Raw genomic sequence first — 19,079 nt, forward strand, 5'->3', positions numbered from 1 at the left:
TTCATTTCCTTTGCCCATTTTTTAATTGGGTTATTTGTCTCTTTGTCATAGAAAAGAAAAAAAAAGGGTGTTGGATTTTCCCGTAGATTTTTGAGATTAGACCTTTGTTGGATACGTCATAGCCAAAAATTTTTTCCCAGTCTGTAGATTCTCTTTTTACTCTTTTGGTGAAGTCTTTTGATGAGCATAACTGTTTAAGTTTTAGAAGATCCCAGTTATCCAGCTTATCTTCTGGTTTTGTGTATTTTTAGCTATGTTTGTGTCCTGTTAATACCGTGTATTAGGGCTTCTAGTGTTGATCCTATGTTATCTTCTATGATCTTTATAATTTTGGGTTTTATATTTAGGTCTTTGATCCATTTTGAATTAGTTTTTGTGTTTTGTGTGAGGTATGGGTCTTTTTTTTTTTTTTTTGCAGATGGAAATGCAGTTTTGCCAGCACTATTTGTTGAAAAGACTATCTTTTCCCCATTTGATGGACTTTGGGCACTTGTTGAAGATCAGGTGACCATAGGTGGATTTACATCTAGGTTCTCAATTCTGTTCTATTGGTCAATGTGTCTGTCGTTGTACCAGTACCAGGCTGTTTTGACTACCATAGCTGTATAGTATGTTCTGAGTATCATCCTCAATTTGCAGAAGAGGAACTTGAGGTACTGAGAAGTTAAGAAACTTACATGGCTAGTAAATGGGAGAAGGATTCTATATATCTAACTGCTATGCTGTATCTCACAGTCTCGTGGAAGTTTTTGGGCTTTCAGGATTAAAGGATGAAAAAATATGGTGTGAATAGTAGGAGTAGCGACATTTGGAGAGGGATATAGTTTAAGGAAAAATATGAAGAGTTCTTTTTTAAATACACTGAGTTGGGGGTGAGAGCATGTGATAAAAAGGCTTTTTTTTTTTTTTTTCCTTATAAGCATCTAGTGACGTGGCTCTTGAACTTGATGATAGTTGAGGACATAAGACATGTTTGTAGATTAAATAAAATAACAGGCAAAGGGCAGAAGCACATAGCATTTCCTATATGATAGTTAAAAATCTTTATTCAAAAGGAACTGAGAAATTATTGACTTATACACAGGACTATTTTCTTATCTTAAGACCATCGAAAAATGTTAGATGCCCTTAATGTTAATACCTAAAGAACAATTTGTGGGTTCTTCTGCCTCCAAACCAGGAATGATGAGAACACAAAAGTAAATGTTAGACACTTTAGAAACATGAGTAATAGCTGGTCATGATGGCAGTTGAGAGTTGAGTATAGTTAATTATTTTACTTTTGTGCATTTATTATGCAACTCATTTAAATTCCTAAACTGAAGATAAATTCTTTGGTCTTTATTGTTAGTTTTATAGCTCAGAAACCTCTGAGGATCGATTTCTTGTTACCAATAAAAATTCAACACAAAGAATTTACTTTTAATTAGGCAATTCTAAGATTGCAAGGAGCCCTGGTGACACAGTAGTTAAGATCTCAGCTGCTAACTGAAAGGTCAGCTGTTCAAACCCACCAACCGCGGTGCAGGAGAAAGATGTGGCAGCCTGGTTCCATAAAGATTTACAACATTTGAAACCCTATGGGGCAATTTTACTCTGTCCTGTAGGGTCAGTATGAGTCAGAATTGACTTGGGGGCAATGGGTTTTTGGTTTGGTAAGATTGCTAGCATTCAGGATTAACACGGACATGTAAAAACTAATAAGATAATGGAAGAATTAATATCCTTTTTTTGAATATCACTTAAACATCATTTGCTTATTTCCTAAATATTTGCCAAAGAGGGAGGATAGTGTACCACTCCACCTCATTAGCAGAGTGAATACAAAGCAGAAAACATAAACTTGCCCCCCAAGGGATTGATAATTTTATTAGAAACTATATTCGTACAAAATACACCAAAAAAACAAAAACAAACCCAGTGCCATCGAGTCGATTCTGACTCATAGCGACCCTATAGGACAGAGTAAAACTGCCCCATAGAGTTTCCAAGGAGCACCTGGCAGATTTGAACTGCCAACCCTTTGGTTAGCAGCTGTAGCACTTAATCACTACACCACCAGGGTTTCCTGTACTATATATATATATATATATATATATATATATATATATATGTATATATACTTGTAAAATGTTCAAGATTTACTAGAGCTTCACCCTGTACCGGGCACATTTTTAAGTATTTTGTGTAGTAGTAATTCATTTAATCCTCATTTTAACTCTATGAGGTGAACTGACTTGACACCACGTAAAAACAGCAACAACCCTATGAGGTAAGCATGTTATTAGTCCTCTGTGTGCAGATGAGAAACTAAGGCTTAGAAGGATGTAGCTTCTGCTTAGTTTACTCTTTCAGTTTACCTACCAAGTATAGATTCTGATTCCTTTGGATAAAAGGGGTTCTGTATATGTTAAGAATGATGAGGGCAAAATATTAGAGTAATCATTGTTAGATGAGAGCAGAAAGAGAAAGTTTTTGAAGAAAATTTACCTTGAGTTGGATCTGGAGGTTATGGTTATGGATTTGTAGGTTTTCCATGCAAAAGCAAAAGTATAGGGAAAGTACTGAAAATGAGATTTTTGTGGTGTGATGAAAAAGTCATATGAATAATGGGATAAATGTATGTTATTTAGCAATAAAGGATCATATGGCTTATCCCTTCAAAAGACTCCACTTCTGCGTATACAACTTGTTTCTCTACCATTTAACAGATAAGACAAACATAGCTGAATTGCTTTCTCATTAGACCATCTGTTGTGTTGGATGGCTTCATTTATGTCACATTGCTTTACTTTGTGGTATATTTCTGTCTGAGTAATAAGTCATGAGAATAAGGTAGGTGTGATATAATGGGTGTAATTTACCTGACAAAATTAGCTGGATGGCAAATACTCAAAATTTGAGTGTTTGAAGGATACACAAACATGTGCCAAAACAACCAAACCTCACCATACGCTGGAATGTGATGGCATGATAAGACTCAACACGCTTACGGGGAAGTGTTGCTATAATCACTCCACCTGCTGACATTCACCCATCATCTTCCTTTCTTTGTTGGTGAGATCACTCATCAGACTTTTTATTAAACCATACTTCATATAACATAAGAAGGGTGAGATAAAATTACTCTTTGCGTGCTAATAGAAATAGTGGCAGTTTGTGGGCCTCGATCCTAATAGTTCTGTTCTCCAAGTATAAAAGAACTTAAAATTTGTATTAACATTTGGGTCAGAATTCCTTGAGGGAGGCAACTGGCTTTGGGAAACGACTTAGACGAACTGCTTGGAGTAGTTGGTGGACCCCGAGGGCACAAGTGTGAGCATGAACCCGGACAACAGAAAGAAGATGGCTAAATTGCTCTGCGTAAGACCAGAAGAGGAGGCGCTGGGTGGCGCAAACGGTTAAGCTTGAAAGGGTGGAGGTTCAAATCCACCTACCCAGAGGTGCCTTGGAAGACAGGCCTGATGATTGGCTTTCGAAAGGTCACAGCCTTGAAAACCCTATGGAGCTGTTCTACTCTGCGCATGTGGGGTCTCTAGGAGTCTAAATTAACTCTATGGCAACTAACAATACCACCAACAAGGCCAGGAGAGAAATCTGTTTGTTCTAACTAGCTGCATAGTTCTCAGTTGTATGGATATGCCATAGTTTTATCACTCAGACACCTACTGATAAACATTTGAATAGTTTTCAGTCTTTTGCTTTAACAAATAGAGCAAATGGAGTTTGATATAGTAAATGATAATGTCTTTTTCTGCATACCGTCACCAATACATTAGTCATTTTTTCTAGTTTTGGCCAGGCTGGTAGGTGAGAAATAGATGTCTTAATATCTCTAGAGAAGAGAGTCTAAAGACAATTTCAAGGAAGCAAAGGGTATCCTTCTGAGGGAGAATGAGTGAGGGGAGAGAAAAGTGAGGGGAGAAAAAGGGAAAACAAATACAGGTAGTGAACTACTAAGCTGGTTACAGCTTCACAAGAAATACAGCTGGTTGCTTGGTAAGGAGCCTGTACCTTGAGAGGTGGAATAGTGATACAATTAATTTGACTACTATGCAGAGAGGAAAGTATTGCAGGAATAGATAGGTTGTCAGTAGGTAGTAGTATGCCTTGAATGACAGATGGAAGGATTTACATTTTACCGTGCTGGCAACAGAAGGAACATTTTGACAAGAAAATGATATGATCAAAGAGATTTTAGAAAGATTCAACCTGGATTAGAGTATGGAGAATTTAGGGAACAGAACACTGGTTGGTAAACAAATATGTAATGAAGCAATAGAAGATTGAACTAAGCAGTGTTGGATGAAATATATAGAAAGGGTCAGATTGGACAAGAGATTCTTAATCTGGGGACTCTAGGGGATACCATAGAGTCCATGGTTGGGCTCTTGGGAATTTGTAAACCTCTAAAGTTTGATGAAAAATTTTGTGTCCTATGACACAAGGGGAAGGAGTTTTTAGATTCCACCTGATTCTCAAAGGCATCTGTGAGCCAAAAAATAATTGGGAAATCCTGGATCAGGGAGATTTTGATGGTGTAGGACTGGGCAGTGTTTCATTCTGTTGCGCGTAGGGACCGACTCAAGGGCACCTAACAGCAACATCACACTGATAGATTTATGTTGTAAATTAGCCTTGTTGATGAACTTAGTATAAATCTATGATGCATTTCATATTTTACATCCATATTCTCTGACCTCCTATTGTACTTATTGCCTGTGCCACTCATTTTTGTATCTAACCTGTTTTTGTAAGTTTTAGTTTTCCTACACTGTACTTTTCTCAGTCACAGTCAACATATGACTTTATCGTCAAGCAAAATGCAACTTATGTGAAGTAAAAATCTGCTCATATTCATGTGTATACCACACACGTGTATATAGGTCCAAGTTAAAAAAAAAAAAGCCATTGCAGTTGAGTTGACTCCAACTCATAGCAACCCTATAGGGACAGAGTAGAACTGCCCCAAAGAGTTTCCAAGGATCACCTGGTAGATTTGAACTGCTGACCTTTTGGTGAGCAGCCACAGCACTAAACTACTACACCACCAGGGCTTCCTAGGTTTAAGTTAGACCTATGTAAACCTCTTATTTTTTAACCTTGGCTACTGCCTAACAACAGAATTAGTTTACTGTTTTTCTGTTCTATCCCAGCCCATCCCAGGGGCATAAAGGCCTTAAATGAACTGTGTCTTATTATACTCTCACTTGAGAAATTACGTTTGAACACAGCTGGATCTGTGTGTACTAACGTACTTGGCACAGGAGAGCAGAGCTTTCGGCAGTCTACCAGAGCCCAACATGACCTCACAGCCTCTTTGAGCCCTGCCTCCCTCCTCTTTCCTTGCCTGGTGCACCGCTTTCCCTTATGGACCAAAACAATGCCTCCCACTTCCAGCTGAGAGCAATAGGAATAGAAGGGAACATTCTGAGAAGTTTTTTTTTTTTTTTTTTAATTTGTACAATTAAACTATACATTGTTAAGATACTTTGACCACCTTTAAGAGAAATGAAACCTTTGGGTTTTTCTTTTAAAATTTATTCCAAATGCCATGAAATTTATGTTTTGGGATGGTACTTGCCTCTTGAGCATTTAAAAATATTATATGTGTTAGATATTTTTCAAGAGAAGATTAAGCTTTAGCTTTTAGCACTCTACTATTTTATCTATATATTCAATTTAATATTTCTGTGCTTCAGGTGAAAAATAAAAGTTGCAGAGGACAAGGACAGAGGAAAACTCAAACACTTTCGAAAATAGATTACAAAGGATATTTTTCTTTCCTTTAAACTGAGATTAGAGCAGAATTTCAAAAAAAGAATAAAATTCTCTTTAAACTTCAGCTGCTACTGTTGATGTAAACTTAGTAAGGGTGTTATAATCCCACCCTAATCCTCTTTAACATAAAATTATGATCACAAAGTGGAAGACAACCACACAACACTGGGAATTATGGCATAACAAAGTTGACACATAATTTTAGGGGGACACAATTCAATCCATGACAAACATTTTTGTCACTTCATTTAAATTATTAGCTGTGTTTAAATTCATTTCTTATTATTTAGGTCCTAAAGAGAATCTTGACCAGCAGTCAAGAGATCTGGTTTTCGGTTTTGCTGTGCTGTGCTACTTTCCAAGTCCCTGGGTGGCACAAATGGTTTGCTCTTGACTACTAACCTAAAGGTTGGTGTTTTGAACCCACCCACTGGTGCCATGGAAGAAAGGCCTGGCAATCTGCTTTCATAAAGATTACAGCTAAGGAAACCCTATGGAGCCATTCTACTCTGTAACACATGGGGTCACAACGAGTTGGAATTGACTTGATGGCAATGGATTTGGTTTTTGGTTTTGGTGCTACTTTCAGGGTGTTCATACATTTACTTAATTCAGTCACAATCTCTAGGGCTCAGTTTTTCCATTTATTAAATTGGGATCAGTACACCTGCCTTGACTAATTTAGAAAGCTTTAATGAGATGCAGTGAAAGTAATGTATGTGAAAAAGCTTCGATAGCTACAAAGTCCTGTGTAACTGTCATGTACTTCTTTTACTATTATCACAATTCAAGGAAGTTTTCTACATTAATCAAAAGAATCTGCAAAAAGTTTTAAGTAGCTATGTATATTTGACACTATGTATTCCAAGATAAACACATATGGCTCTTAAAAGAGTTAGACTTTTTGTTCCATATGGAATAATGAGGAGTTGGGATGGATTCCCTACTTTCAGCTTCAACTTCACATGCTTTCTTATTGCCATTGCGAAGAGTTCCTGCTTATTAAATAATCACATTAAAAATATAAAAATTTCCAGTAGTATCACCTAATGACCCCTTCTTTTTTTTTTTTAAGTGAAGGAAACTTGTGTTGCTAAATAATTTAGCTTTGTTTGTAGAGCAAATTAGTGCATTAGTGGTAAAGTAAATTAAAGATTTCATTAAAAATTATAAAGAAGCAATGATGATGGAAAAATTTGGCAATAGATATTAGTGACTGTTGCACAAAATGATTGATGTAATTGGTGTCACTGAATTGTACAGGTGAAAAATGTTGAATTGGTAAATAAATGTTGTGTTATCCACATTTTTACAACAATGAAGAAAAAGAAGCAATGGCATAAAATCATAATAGTAAAACCAATGCTAAAAAACATTGTTTGACAATGGTGGCATTCTAAGCCTCAGATTCTGTCTTTAGCTCTTCAATGGGATTGGACAAACTATATGTTTCCTCCACCAAAATGTCATTTTCCATAAAATTCACCTACTATTTTTCACTTGTTATTAAGAATATTAGGTGTTTTGGACATTTTGGAACACATAGAATTTTTTACACCCTGGCTTTTACTCTCTTCATGCTTCTCATGGAATTCCCCTTCCCTAAAAAAAAAATTTTTTTTTTTAATCATCTACCTGGTTGAAAGCTCACACTTCTAATCAAGAAAACCAAAAACCTATTGCCTTTGAGTGAATTCCAACTCATAGAGGCCCTAAAGGACAGAGCAGGACCGCTCCATAGGGTTTCCAAGCTGTAAATCTTTGTAGAAGCAAACTACCACATCTTCCTCCTGTGGAGCAGCTGGTGGGTTCAAACCACCAATCTTTAGGTTAACAGATGAGTGCCTAACCACTGGCTATTTTTCTAATGAAAACCAAAACAAATAAACAAAAAAAAACCTATTGCTGCTGAATCGATTTCAACTCATACAGCCTTTAATAATCACTTCCTCTGTGAAGAGATCTTGACGCTCCTTTACCCCCACTACATTTCTCCTTTTACTTCACAGAGTAGAACTAACCACTTCCTCCTTTATGTTTATACCGTGCCAGTGTAGAATTCTGTCATAGCACTTCTTTACATTACCCTCAAAATGTTATAAGGATTGTGAAGATAGGATACAAACCTTAGCTGTTTTTTATAATTTGTATCAAGTTTCATCTGGCATATAGTGAGAAATTACCATTTGTAATGCATCAACCACTAATGCCAAAGATGAAAAAATTGAAGATTTTTACCAATTTCTGCAGTCTGAAAGTGATCAAACATGCAGTCAAGATGCATTAATAATTATTAGTAATTGGAATGCAAGAGTTAGAATGTTCAGTAGTTGGAAAATACAGTCTTGGTGATAGAAACAATGCCGGAGATTGCATGACAGAATTTTGCAAGACTAATAACTTCTTCATTGCAAATACTTTTTCAACAACATAAGATGTGACATACATGTGGACCTCACTGGATGGAATATACAGGACTCAAATTGCCTACATCTGTGAAAGGAGATGATGGAGAAGCTCAATATCATCAGAACAAGGCCAGGGGCCAACTGCAGAATGGACCATTAATTGCTCCTATGCTGAAGAAAATTAAAACCAGTCTACAAGAGCCAAAATACAAGCTTGAGTATATCCTTCCTGAATTTAGAGACCATCTCAAGAATTGATTTGATGTGTAGAACATTAATGACCGAAGACCACAGCAGTTGTGGGATGACATCAAGAACATCATATGTGAAGAAAGCAAACCGTCATTAAACAGACAGGAAAGAAAGAAAAGACCAAAATGGATGTCAGAAGAGACTCTGAAACTTGCTCTTGAACATAGAGCAGCTAAAGTAAATGGAAGAAATGATGCAATAAAAGAGCTGAAGAGATGATTTCAAAGGGTGGCTCAAGAAGACAAAGTAAAGTATTGTAATAAAATATGCAAAGATCTGGAGTTAGTAAAACAAAAGGGAAGAACATGCTTGGCATTTCTCAAGCTGAAAGAACTGAAGAAAAAAATTCAAGCCTCTAGTTGCAATGCTGAAATATTCTATGGGCAAAATGTTGAATGACAGAGGAAACATCAAAAAAGATAAAAGGAATATATATAGTCACTGTACCAAAAAGAATTGGCCAATGTTCAACCATTTCAGGAAGTAGCATATGATCAAGAACTGATGGTACTGAAGGAAAAAGTCAAAGCTGCAATGAAGACCCGAAAAACAGGGCTCCAGGAATTGACAGAATACCAATTGAGGTGTTTCACAAATGGATGCAGTGCTGTAGATGCTCACTCATTTATGCCAAGGAAGTTGGAAGACAAATAACTGTTCAACCAACTGGAAGAAATCCATATTTTTGCCCATTCCAAAGAAAGGTGATCCAAAAGAATGTGGAAAGTATCAAGCAACATCATTAATATCACATGCAAATAAATTTTGCTGAAGATAATGCAAAGGTTGTTGCAGCAGTACAACAACAAGGATTAACTGCCAGTAATTCAACCTGGATTCAGAAGAGGATGTGGAACCAGGAATATCATTGCTCATGTCAGATGGATCTTGGCTGAAAGCAGAGAATACCAGAAAGATGTTTACCTGTGTTTTATTGACTCTGCAAAGGCACTTGACTGTGTGGATCATAATAAATTATGGATAGCATTGTGAAGAATGGGAATTCCAGAACAATTAATTGTGCTCATGCAGAACTAGTACATAGATCAAGAGCAGTCATTCAACCAGAAGGGGATACTGCATGGTTTAAAATCAGGACAGGTGTTTATCAAGGTTGTATCCTTTCACCATACCTATTCAATCTGTATGCTGAGCAAACAGCCCAAGAAACTGGACGATATGATGAAGATTGTGGCATCAGTATTGGAAGAAGACTCATTAACAATCTTCAATATGCAGGTGGCACAACTTAGCTTGCTAAAAACAAAGAAGACTTGAAGCACTTACTGATGAAGACCACAGACTTCAACCTTCAGTACGGATTACACGTCAACATAAAGAAAACAAAAATCCTCACAACTGGACAAATAAGCAACATCATGATAAATGCAGAAAATACTGAAGTTGTCAAAGATTTAATTTTACTTGGATCCACAATCAACATCCTTGGAAGCAGCAGTCAAGAAATCAAACGACATATTGCATTGGGCAAATCTGATGCAAAAGATCTCTTTAATGTGTTAAAAAGCAGAGATGTCACTTTGAGGACTAAGGTACACCTGACCCAAGCCATGGTATTTCCTATTGCCTCATATGCATGTGAACGCTGGACATGAATAAGGAAGACTCAAGAATTGATGCCTTTGGATTACAGTATTGGGGAAGAATATTGAATATACCATGGAGAGCCAGAAGAATGAACAAATCTGTCTTGGAAGAAGTCCAGCTAGAATGCTCCTTAGAAGTGAGGATGGTGGCACTTCATCTCATGTATTTTGGACATGTTATCAGGAGGGACCAATCCCTGGAGAAGGACATCATGCTTGGTAAAGTAGAGGGTAGAGGGTCAGTGAAAGAGAGGAAGACCCTTAAGGAGATGGACTGATCCAGTGGCTGCAACAACGGGCTCAAGCATAGCAACAATTGTGAGGATGGTGCAGGATCTGGCAGTGTTTCATTCTGTTGCACACAGGGTTGCTATGAGTTGGAACTGACTAGACGGCAGCTAACAACAATGATAACAGGTGGAAGAATGGACAAATGGTGAAGTCTTGAATTAGATTTATTATTGAACTTGGGACATGCAGAAAAAGCTAGGGAAGCTAAGTGTTTGATGTCGTTAAGCTATAAAGCTATAGAAATATAGCCTACATAGCACATCTGATCTTTACACCTACCTTCACCTTAGATTGCTTGATAGAGACCTAGATTAGTAAATGAGGCTTAAAAAATGTATTAATTTGAAGTGTTTTAAGGCAATGGACTCTATGAAATTCATTTGATTATAGTAGTGAACAAATTACTAGAAGACATATAAAAGATTTATGGGGTCATAGAACATTAGAACCATTAAGTGTTCTTAGAGCACAACTACTTTAATAATAAAAACCATGAACATTTATCATTCATCTGCTAGTTGAGGCATTATAATCTTTGCAGAATTCTATTCTTAGGAAGCTTAGGACAAAGGTATATACCACTACTATGAACAAATACAAACAGGATGCAGTCAGAACATAAATGTACACAAATAAGAGGATCATGCACAAGTTAATATGCTAGCAATAAATCCAATTATATATAGACCAGTATTCAGAATAAATATGAACAGATTAAAGTAACTAATAAAATCTGGAGACCTCAGATGGAATTTAAAGCAACTCTGTTTAGAACATGTTAAATTTGCTACTAAGGAATGGTTAGTTGGATAATTTATTGATAAAATATTTGTATTTTCTCTGATTTATCCTTATGAATTAAAAACAGCCTATACTCAGTGGCACCCAACAACAACAATGCCTGTTAGGGACTGTGAGATAGCCTTGATATTTTCTGGTATTTAGGAAGCTTTTCTAGTCTTCCAAGTAAGTATAATCCTATCAGGTGGTTGGGGGAGTGTTTGGGTTGTGTGGGTGCTACTCACAATTTAAATGTATATGATAGCCAACTGGCAAAGATAAACTCATATTCTCTAATAAGTTTATTTGAGAGGCACGGCTCCATCTATATCTAGTAAGTGAGGGAGTAATTAAGTAATGCTTTTATGTGTCTTCATTGTTTGCAAAGTACTCTGTTCAATCAGGGTAAATTTCATTGATGTTAAACATACACGTGTTCAGTAAAAATTCAGTTTTAAGAAACCTTTCTACAATTTGAACATTGTATTGCTTCCTCAACTTCAAGTTGCACTCAAAGGCTTGAAAAAGGAAACAGACCTTCCAGGCAATTCTCTTTTCCTTGTATAGAGTTTCAAAAGTGTTTTGCAGAGGTTAACAAGTTTTATTTGAAAAACAGATTCTGTGGTATGATAAGTTTGGGAAGCTTTGGGTTAAACATATTTCCTTAGTGCAGAACTTTTCAGCATTTTCAGTATATATCATGAGTCATGGATATAAAGATAGAATATGCTGTTTCCCAAATACTTGCAATCTAGGAACAGTTGGCCACTCAAACCCACTGAGAGGCTCCTCAGAAGACACACCTGGCCATCTGGTTCTGAAAGGTCACAGCCTGAAAACCCTATGGAGCAGTTCTGTGCTGCACATGTGGTGTCTCCATGAGTAGGAATCCACTTCGCGAACAACAGCAACCTTCTAGGCAGTTGTTGCTCCTTTGTAATACAATTAGGTTCATTTGTTACTATTGGTATTCTTTTTTCAGACTCACCTCACATCCTGGTTGAAAGTATATGTATATATACATACGTATATGAAACGATGTTATATATACATATTTATATAGTAAACATTACTATAACAATAAACTTATGGTACGTGAAACATTAGTATTGTTTAAAGAGTCAAAAATTTAAAAGTTAGTACTCAAAAAAAGTCACTCCTCCATTACCCCATTACCATCTCTTCCTTTTTTCCACTCTGTTCCCACACCTCCTATATAGAACTCGTCTTTTTAGTTTCTGATTTAATATGATTGTTAGGTCTTCTACTATTTTTATACTTGAAAGTGGTGTTTTAAAGTCTTCCATTATTAGTGTGCTATTTGGTGCATAGGTATTTATGGGTTTATTTTTGTTGTTAATTGCAATTTTTATCATTAAAAAAATCTTTGTTCTCAAGTTTAATGCTTTTTGAATTCTACTTTGTCTGAAATTAGGGCCAGTACCTCTACATTCTTTTTATAGCAATAGAATTAACCTATTTTATCTACTTCAATATCACTGCATCTGAATTTCAATTCTTTATGAGGCCAAATATATTCTTTCTAATTAATTTGCTACTATTAACTCTGAATCTTGAGCTACAAAATAAAATGAAACAAGAACACTACAAAAAACAATCCCCTAGAAGTCCAATTTTATATATTTTAATCTTTTTTTACTCAATTTCTCTAATACACCTGATTTGGATTAATTTAGACTTGACTTCCCTCTTTCCTTCCTCTCACAATCTCATATTCAATACGTCCCATGGCATGGATGTTTCTCTGTAATATCTTTTAAATTAATTCTTTCCTTTTCCTTTTCTACAGACATTTCTTAAATCTAGGCCGTTTATAAAAACTCAAAAACCAAACCCATTGCTGTTGAGTCAATTCCGACCCTATATGATGGAATAGAACTTCCCCATAGAATTTCTAAGGAGCACCTGGTGGATTCGAACTGCCAACTTCTTGGTTAGCAGCCACAGCACTTAACCACTGCACCACCAGGGCTTCCTGGCCTTTATAAAGGACCTAGATTTCCAAAACAGTTTCCTAGTAACCCATCCCCCCACCCCTGATACTGGCACTGCAAATGAATGACTTTCAAACATCTCTATCATGGATCTTTCCTGTCAGGATTGTTTATGGCTCATTCTTGGGGTAAAGCAAATTTTTTATCTATTATGTAGAGTTCTCATCCTTCCTTACTTCCTCTCATAACTTATCAACAAAATATTCTGTTTTAGCCAAATTGGCTTCAGTATCATGACCCCACACATCTTGCTTGTCTCTATATTTGTACCTTGCTCAGAACCTTTAAAATGATGTTTCCTTTCACTTTTCATTGACTGTCTATTCATGGATTAGTTCATTTAATAAATGCTTTCTGAATGCCTTTTGTATAGTAGGCATTATTCTAGGCTCAGGGGATACGATGGTAGCATGAGAAACCAGGTCTATTTTCAGGGAAAAATAATAACCAGTATACAAACAAATGAACAAACAAAATTAGAGAGTGATATATTATGAAGAAAGTAAAACATGATTATGTGATAAAGAAGGACTAAAGACAGGGATAGTTTTGGGTGAGAGTTAAGAGGACCTTTCTGAGGAGATTATAGTTGAGCCAATGACAAGAAGGAGACAGCCAAATGGAGACTGGTGGCAAGGGCACTGTTATGGGTTGAATTGTGTTCCCCCAAAATATGTGTTGTAAATCCTAACCAGTATACCTGTGGAAAGAACCCTGGTTGCGCAATGGTTAAACACTCAGCTGCTAACCATAAGGTTGGTGGTTCGAACCCATCCAGCAGCTCTGTGGGGGAAAAGACCTGGCGATCTGCTCCTGTAAATATTCAAGTTGATTCTGACTCATAGTGGCCCTATAGGACTGACCAGATACAGTTTCCAAGGAGCTGCTGGTAAATTCGAACTGCCAACCTTTTGGTTAGCAGCCAAGCTTTTAACCACTACACCACCACAGCTCCCCCGTAAACATTACAGCCTAGGAAACCGGTGGGGCAGTTCTGTTCTGCACGTGGGGTTGCTATGAGTCAGAATGAATTGACAACATACAACAGCAACATACCTGTGTATGTAATCAGATTTGGGAATAGGGTTTTCTTTATTATACTAATGAGGTCATATCAGTGTATGCTGTTTTAAACCAATCACTTTTGAGATTTAAAAGAGCAGATTAGGCACAAAAGAAAGCAAGCACAAATGGTGAAAGACTAATGCCATGTAGAAATCACCAAGGAACTAAGCTGAAAGAGACAAGGATTTCTTTGCCCCAGAGTGAGCACAGAGAGCCTTCACCTAGAGCCAGCACCCTGATTTTGGACTTCTAGCCTCCTAAACTCTGAGAAAATAAATTTGTTTGTTAAAGCCACTCCTTGTGGTATTTTTGTTACAGCAGCACTAAGAAACTAAGACGGGCACCCTATAAGAAGAGGCAGTACACACATATGAAGTAGAAATGAGCTTGGAGGTTCAAAGAACAGAAATAGGCTAATCGGACTAGAACAGTAAGTGATGGGTAAGAGAGGAAGTTCAAGAGGTTGCAGGGGCCAAATCATGTAAAGCCTTGAAAGCTGCAGTAAAGGGTTCAGAAATTATCCTGCGTGCCCTGATGAAACCACTGGAGGGTTTTTGGTAAGAAATGGCAAGATCAGATGACCATCTCAATGCCCTTGCTGCTGTCTCCCCAGAAGCCTTCCTTCATCAACCCAATGCACTGTGATTGGCAGTTGTTTGAACTCTGCTTCTGATCACTTTGTAGTGAGGAAATGGAGGGGAGGGTAAGAGATTCTCTTGAGGGCTTTCAAAACTATACCTTCGTCTACCCATATCCTCCTGGAGAGATTCCGATACACCCCTTGCAGTGCTTTGCAGTGAGCCCTTGCCACTGAAGGAGGTGCACTATTCCTTCTGATGTGTCTTGTGGGAAAGAATTGACAAATCTCTTTCCTAGCTTTCTCATAAATGCTTGAAACATTAGAAATTCATGGATAGCTATGAGTGTAAGAAAATGAAGGACAGAGTGCTTACTTTCTCTTTCTTTGGATATTCCCAGGGCCCCTCATATACTGCTTATGCATAGAACAGATGCTCAACAAAATTTGATTAAAGAAATTATCTGTAATAATTAAATATACAGGCGTAATGTATAGTAATATTATATAATACAATATATAACATATATACAATATATTTCAATTGTATTTATAAATATAATTAAATATTAAAATATGAGATATAATTAACAAGTTATTTGTTATTTTCCTCCTGCTCAACAGGGCCACATTTTGTTTTAATTTAAATAGAGTCATTCAGCAGTCAAGTCATGTGACTTCACCAGTGCCCCCCCCTTTCTAAAGAAGCTCAAATCTAAATATGAAAGCAAATTCCAGTCTGTACACCTTTGTGTGGTTAATATCTCTGGAGATACTCTCAATATTGCAAGTTTAAGAACTTTTCCATGGTGCCTGGGATGAGATGTAACAACTCACTTTTATTGTTTAAAAGAATTGACAAACAGCAACAGTTTTGCACTGACTGTATTTCTGGTTGTCTTCTTCTGTCCCCTAGTCAGTCAGCAAGTCTATGTGAACACGTTTTAAATATGAGTGTTGGTTTGCGCTCCTTGTTTGTGCAAGTGATGTTATCAGCTAGTAGGCAAATAACCCGCTACTTAGTGATGTCATACTTACTAAACGGTAGCTCCGCTTTCGGTGCGTGTCCCACCATTGCTACATTCCATTAAACTGCAAGGAGAAGCATCGCACTGGCCAACGCTACGCCCGGAATTTGGGTGCCCCTTGGGATTTCCCCAGTCTCTGAAATGGCCATCCTTCACTGTGCGAACTTGAATAGCGAAAATACAGCCTTGAAGAAAGGCAAAATATACTTCACATTAGAAAGACAGAAGAAAAAGATGAAATGAGAAGACAACTGCTTTCCTTTTTTAAGATAACATTTTTCAACAGTACAAAAGTAATACATGTTAATTTTAAGGAAAAAAAATGGTGAAGTCAGAAAAGCACAGAGAGGAAAGCAAAAACAAAACATCCATAATATCATCCCTGTAGAGTAGACAGCTATGAATATTTGGCATATATATACACTTGCAGTGTTTTTATAATGCTTAGCTATACTTCAAAAAAAAAAAAAAAAGAAGGAATCCTACATTAAACTATACAATATACATCATTATGCCGACAGATTTGTGCTTCATAAATACCTGTAACTCTTTTTTCATGTCGTTAACTATTCTTCAGTGACTGCATAATATCATATTATTTCATAATATAATTCGGTCAACCTTTACTTATTAGACTATTGACTCATTTCTACTTTTTTTTTTCTATTAGAAACAATGTTGTTGTTAGGTGCACTTGAGTCGGTACTGACTCACGGCGATCTATGCATAACAGAACTACTGGGAAACGTTGCCTGGTCCTCTGCCATTCTCACAGGCATTGCTGTATTTGTGCCCATTGTTGTAGCCAGCGTATCAATCCATCTCGTTGAGGGCCTTCCTCTTTTTCGCTGTCCCTCTACTTTACCAAGATAATGCCCTTCTCCAAGGATTGGTCCCTCCAATAAATAATGCTATAAAGGATACAATTGTAAGGGTATCTTTGCGCATTTGCTAATTATTTTCTTAGCAAAAATTTCTAAAAGTAGAATTACCAGGTCAAAGATATGGGTGCTTTCAAGTGTGCCCAAGTGTCCCCTGTAGACATTGTGCACAACTATGCCCCCTCATCCTGTACCTGCTTCCTCACATGTGCCACAAAGCAGGGGGTTATGGTTCTGTTTTATTTTTCACATGAGATGAATCATAAAGTGATCTTCTGCTAATTTTCATTGCAGTTGAAAGTCTTAATATATTTATGAGTCATTTATAATTTTTCCCTCTCAGTTTTTTATTATGTACTTTTTCCCCTATCTATTCACCATTTTTTAGGTTTATTTGATAGATTTCTGTATATAACAAGCATATCAGCTTTTTGTCATATATTGTAAATAGTTTCTCCAGTTTATTATTTGCTTATTTGCTGTTTATTTATGTATATTGTGTGTGTGTGGAAAATATGTAACAAAATATTAGTTATCTCAACTTTCTTCACAGTGCAATTTAGTGACATTAATTGCATTCATCATATTGTGTAACCATCACCATTATTTGTTTCCAGCTTTTTCTGTCGCCCTTAACAGAAGCTCAGTGTCTCCTTAGCAGTGAGCCTCCTTATCTCCCTACTTCCCACCTGCTCCTAGTAACCACTAATATCCTTAGGTCTGCATATATTTGCCTGTTCTAGATATTTCATATGGGTGGAATCATACAATATTTGTCCTTTTGTAACTGACTTATTTCTTTCAGCATGCAGTTTTCAAGTTTTAATCCATTTTGTGGTAATTATCAGGACTTTATTTTTCTTTATGGCTTAGTAATATTCCATTGCATGCATATACCTCATTTTGCTTACCTAGTCATTTGTTGATGGGCATTTAGGTTGTTTCTATTTTCTGGCTATTGTGAATAGTGCTGGGATGAACACTGGTGTACATATGTCTGTTTGAATCCCTGCTTTTGAGTCTTCTGAGTATACAGGCAGTCCCCAGGTTATGAACAAGTTCCATTCCTAAGTCTGTCTTTAAGTTGAATTTGTACGTAAGTCGGAAGGGGTAGGTATAGCTGGTATCTAACTTCGGTTAGTTAAATGTTTGTTTTTGTATATAGTGTACCTTTCTCTGCATAAAAAACATTAAAGAAACACTTCCAGATACACTACAACATCTTTAACAGGATAACACAGTGTTACAGATAGAATTATGTCCCCCCCAAAATGTGTGTATTAACTTGGTTAGGCCATGATTCCCAGTATTCTATGGTTGTCTTCCATTATGTGACTGTAATTTTATGTTAAAGAGCATTAGAGTGGGATTGTAACACCACCCTTACTCAGGTCACCTACCTGATCCAGTGTAAAGGGAGTTTCCCTGGGGTGTAGCCTGTACCACCTTTTATCTCTCAAGAGATAAAAGGAAAGGGAAGCAAGCAGAGTTGGGAACCTTATATCACAAAGAAAGCAGCATCAGGAGCAGAGCATGGCCTTCGGGCCCAGGGTCCTTGCATCTGCTCCTCTACCAGGGGAAGATTGAGGATAAGGACCTTCCTCCAGAGCCAACAGAGAGAGAAAGCCTTCCCCTGGACCCGACGCCCTGAATTTGGACTTGTAACCTACTAGACTGTGAGAAAATAAATTCTCTTTGTTAAAGCCATCCACTTGTTGTATTTCTGTTATCGCAGCACTAGATGACTAAGACACACAGTAATAATAATAACAATGCTTTAATGTGCTTTGCAAAATAGCGGCCGTTTGTTATTATGAACCATTTCATTATGAGCACCTCAAATTTTTAATATAATAGGCTTTATGGGGGTTGGTTCATAACTATGAGCTTTACATAAGTTGGCCATTTGTAACCTGGGGACTGCCTGTACACCTATGAGTAGAATTACACGATCATATGGTAATTTTATGTTTATAAGGAAATGTCAGACAGTTTTCCACAGCAACTGTACCATTTTACAACCCCACCAGCAATGGATGAGGGATTTTAATTTTGCTTACGGTATTTCCTTTCTCTCTCTCTCTCTCTTTTTTTTTTGATGTAGAGAAGTTTAAAATGGTTATCCCATGAAATTATCTATTTTTTTTTTCCTTTAGGTATTCTACCTTCATATGCATCCTTAGAAAGGTCTTTTTCACCACAAAATTAAAAACCAAAACCAAACCCATTGCCGTCAGGTCAATTCCATTTCAGCGCAACCCTGTAGGACAGAATAGATCTATCTGCTCCATAGGGTTCCCAAGGCTCTAATCTTTATGGTAGCAGGCTGCCGCATCTTTCTCCCATGGAGCAGCTGGTGGTTCAAACTGCCAATCTTTTGGTTAGTCGTTGAGG

General features: G+C 37.0%; 1 protein-coding gene across 1 annotated transcript in view; it reads right to left on the minus strand.

Moving 5' to 3' along the window:
• Positions 1–19,079, minus strand: part of EYS (eyes shut homolog) — a 1,933,311-nt gene that overhangs the window by 65,346 nt on the left and 1,848,886 nt on the right. The window contains 1 exon segment of the mRNA XM_049873718.1: positions 15,815–15,989. Within this exon segment, the coding sequence (XP_049729675.1) occupies positions 15,815–15,989 (175 nt within the window).

Source organism: Elephas maximus, chromosome 1 (genome assembly GCF_024166365.1).
Source record: "Elephas maximus indicus isolate mEleMax1 chromosome 1, mEleMax1 primary haplotype, whole genome shotgun sequence".
NCBI lineage: Eukaryota > Metazoa > Chordata > Mammalia > Proboscidea > Elephantidae > Elephas > Elephas maximus.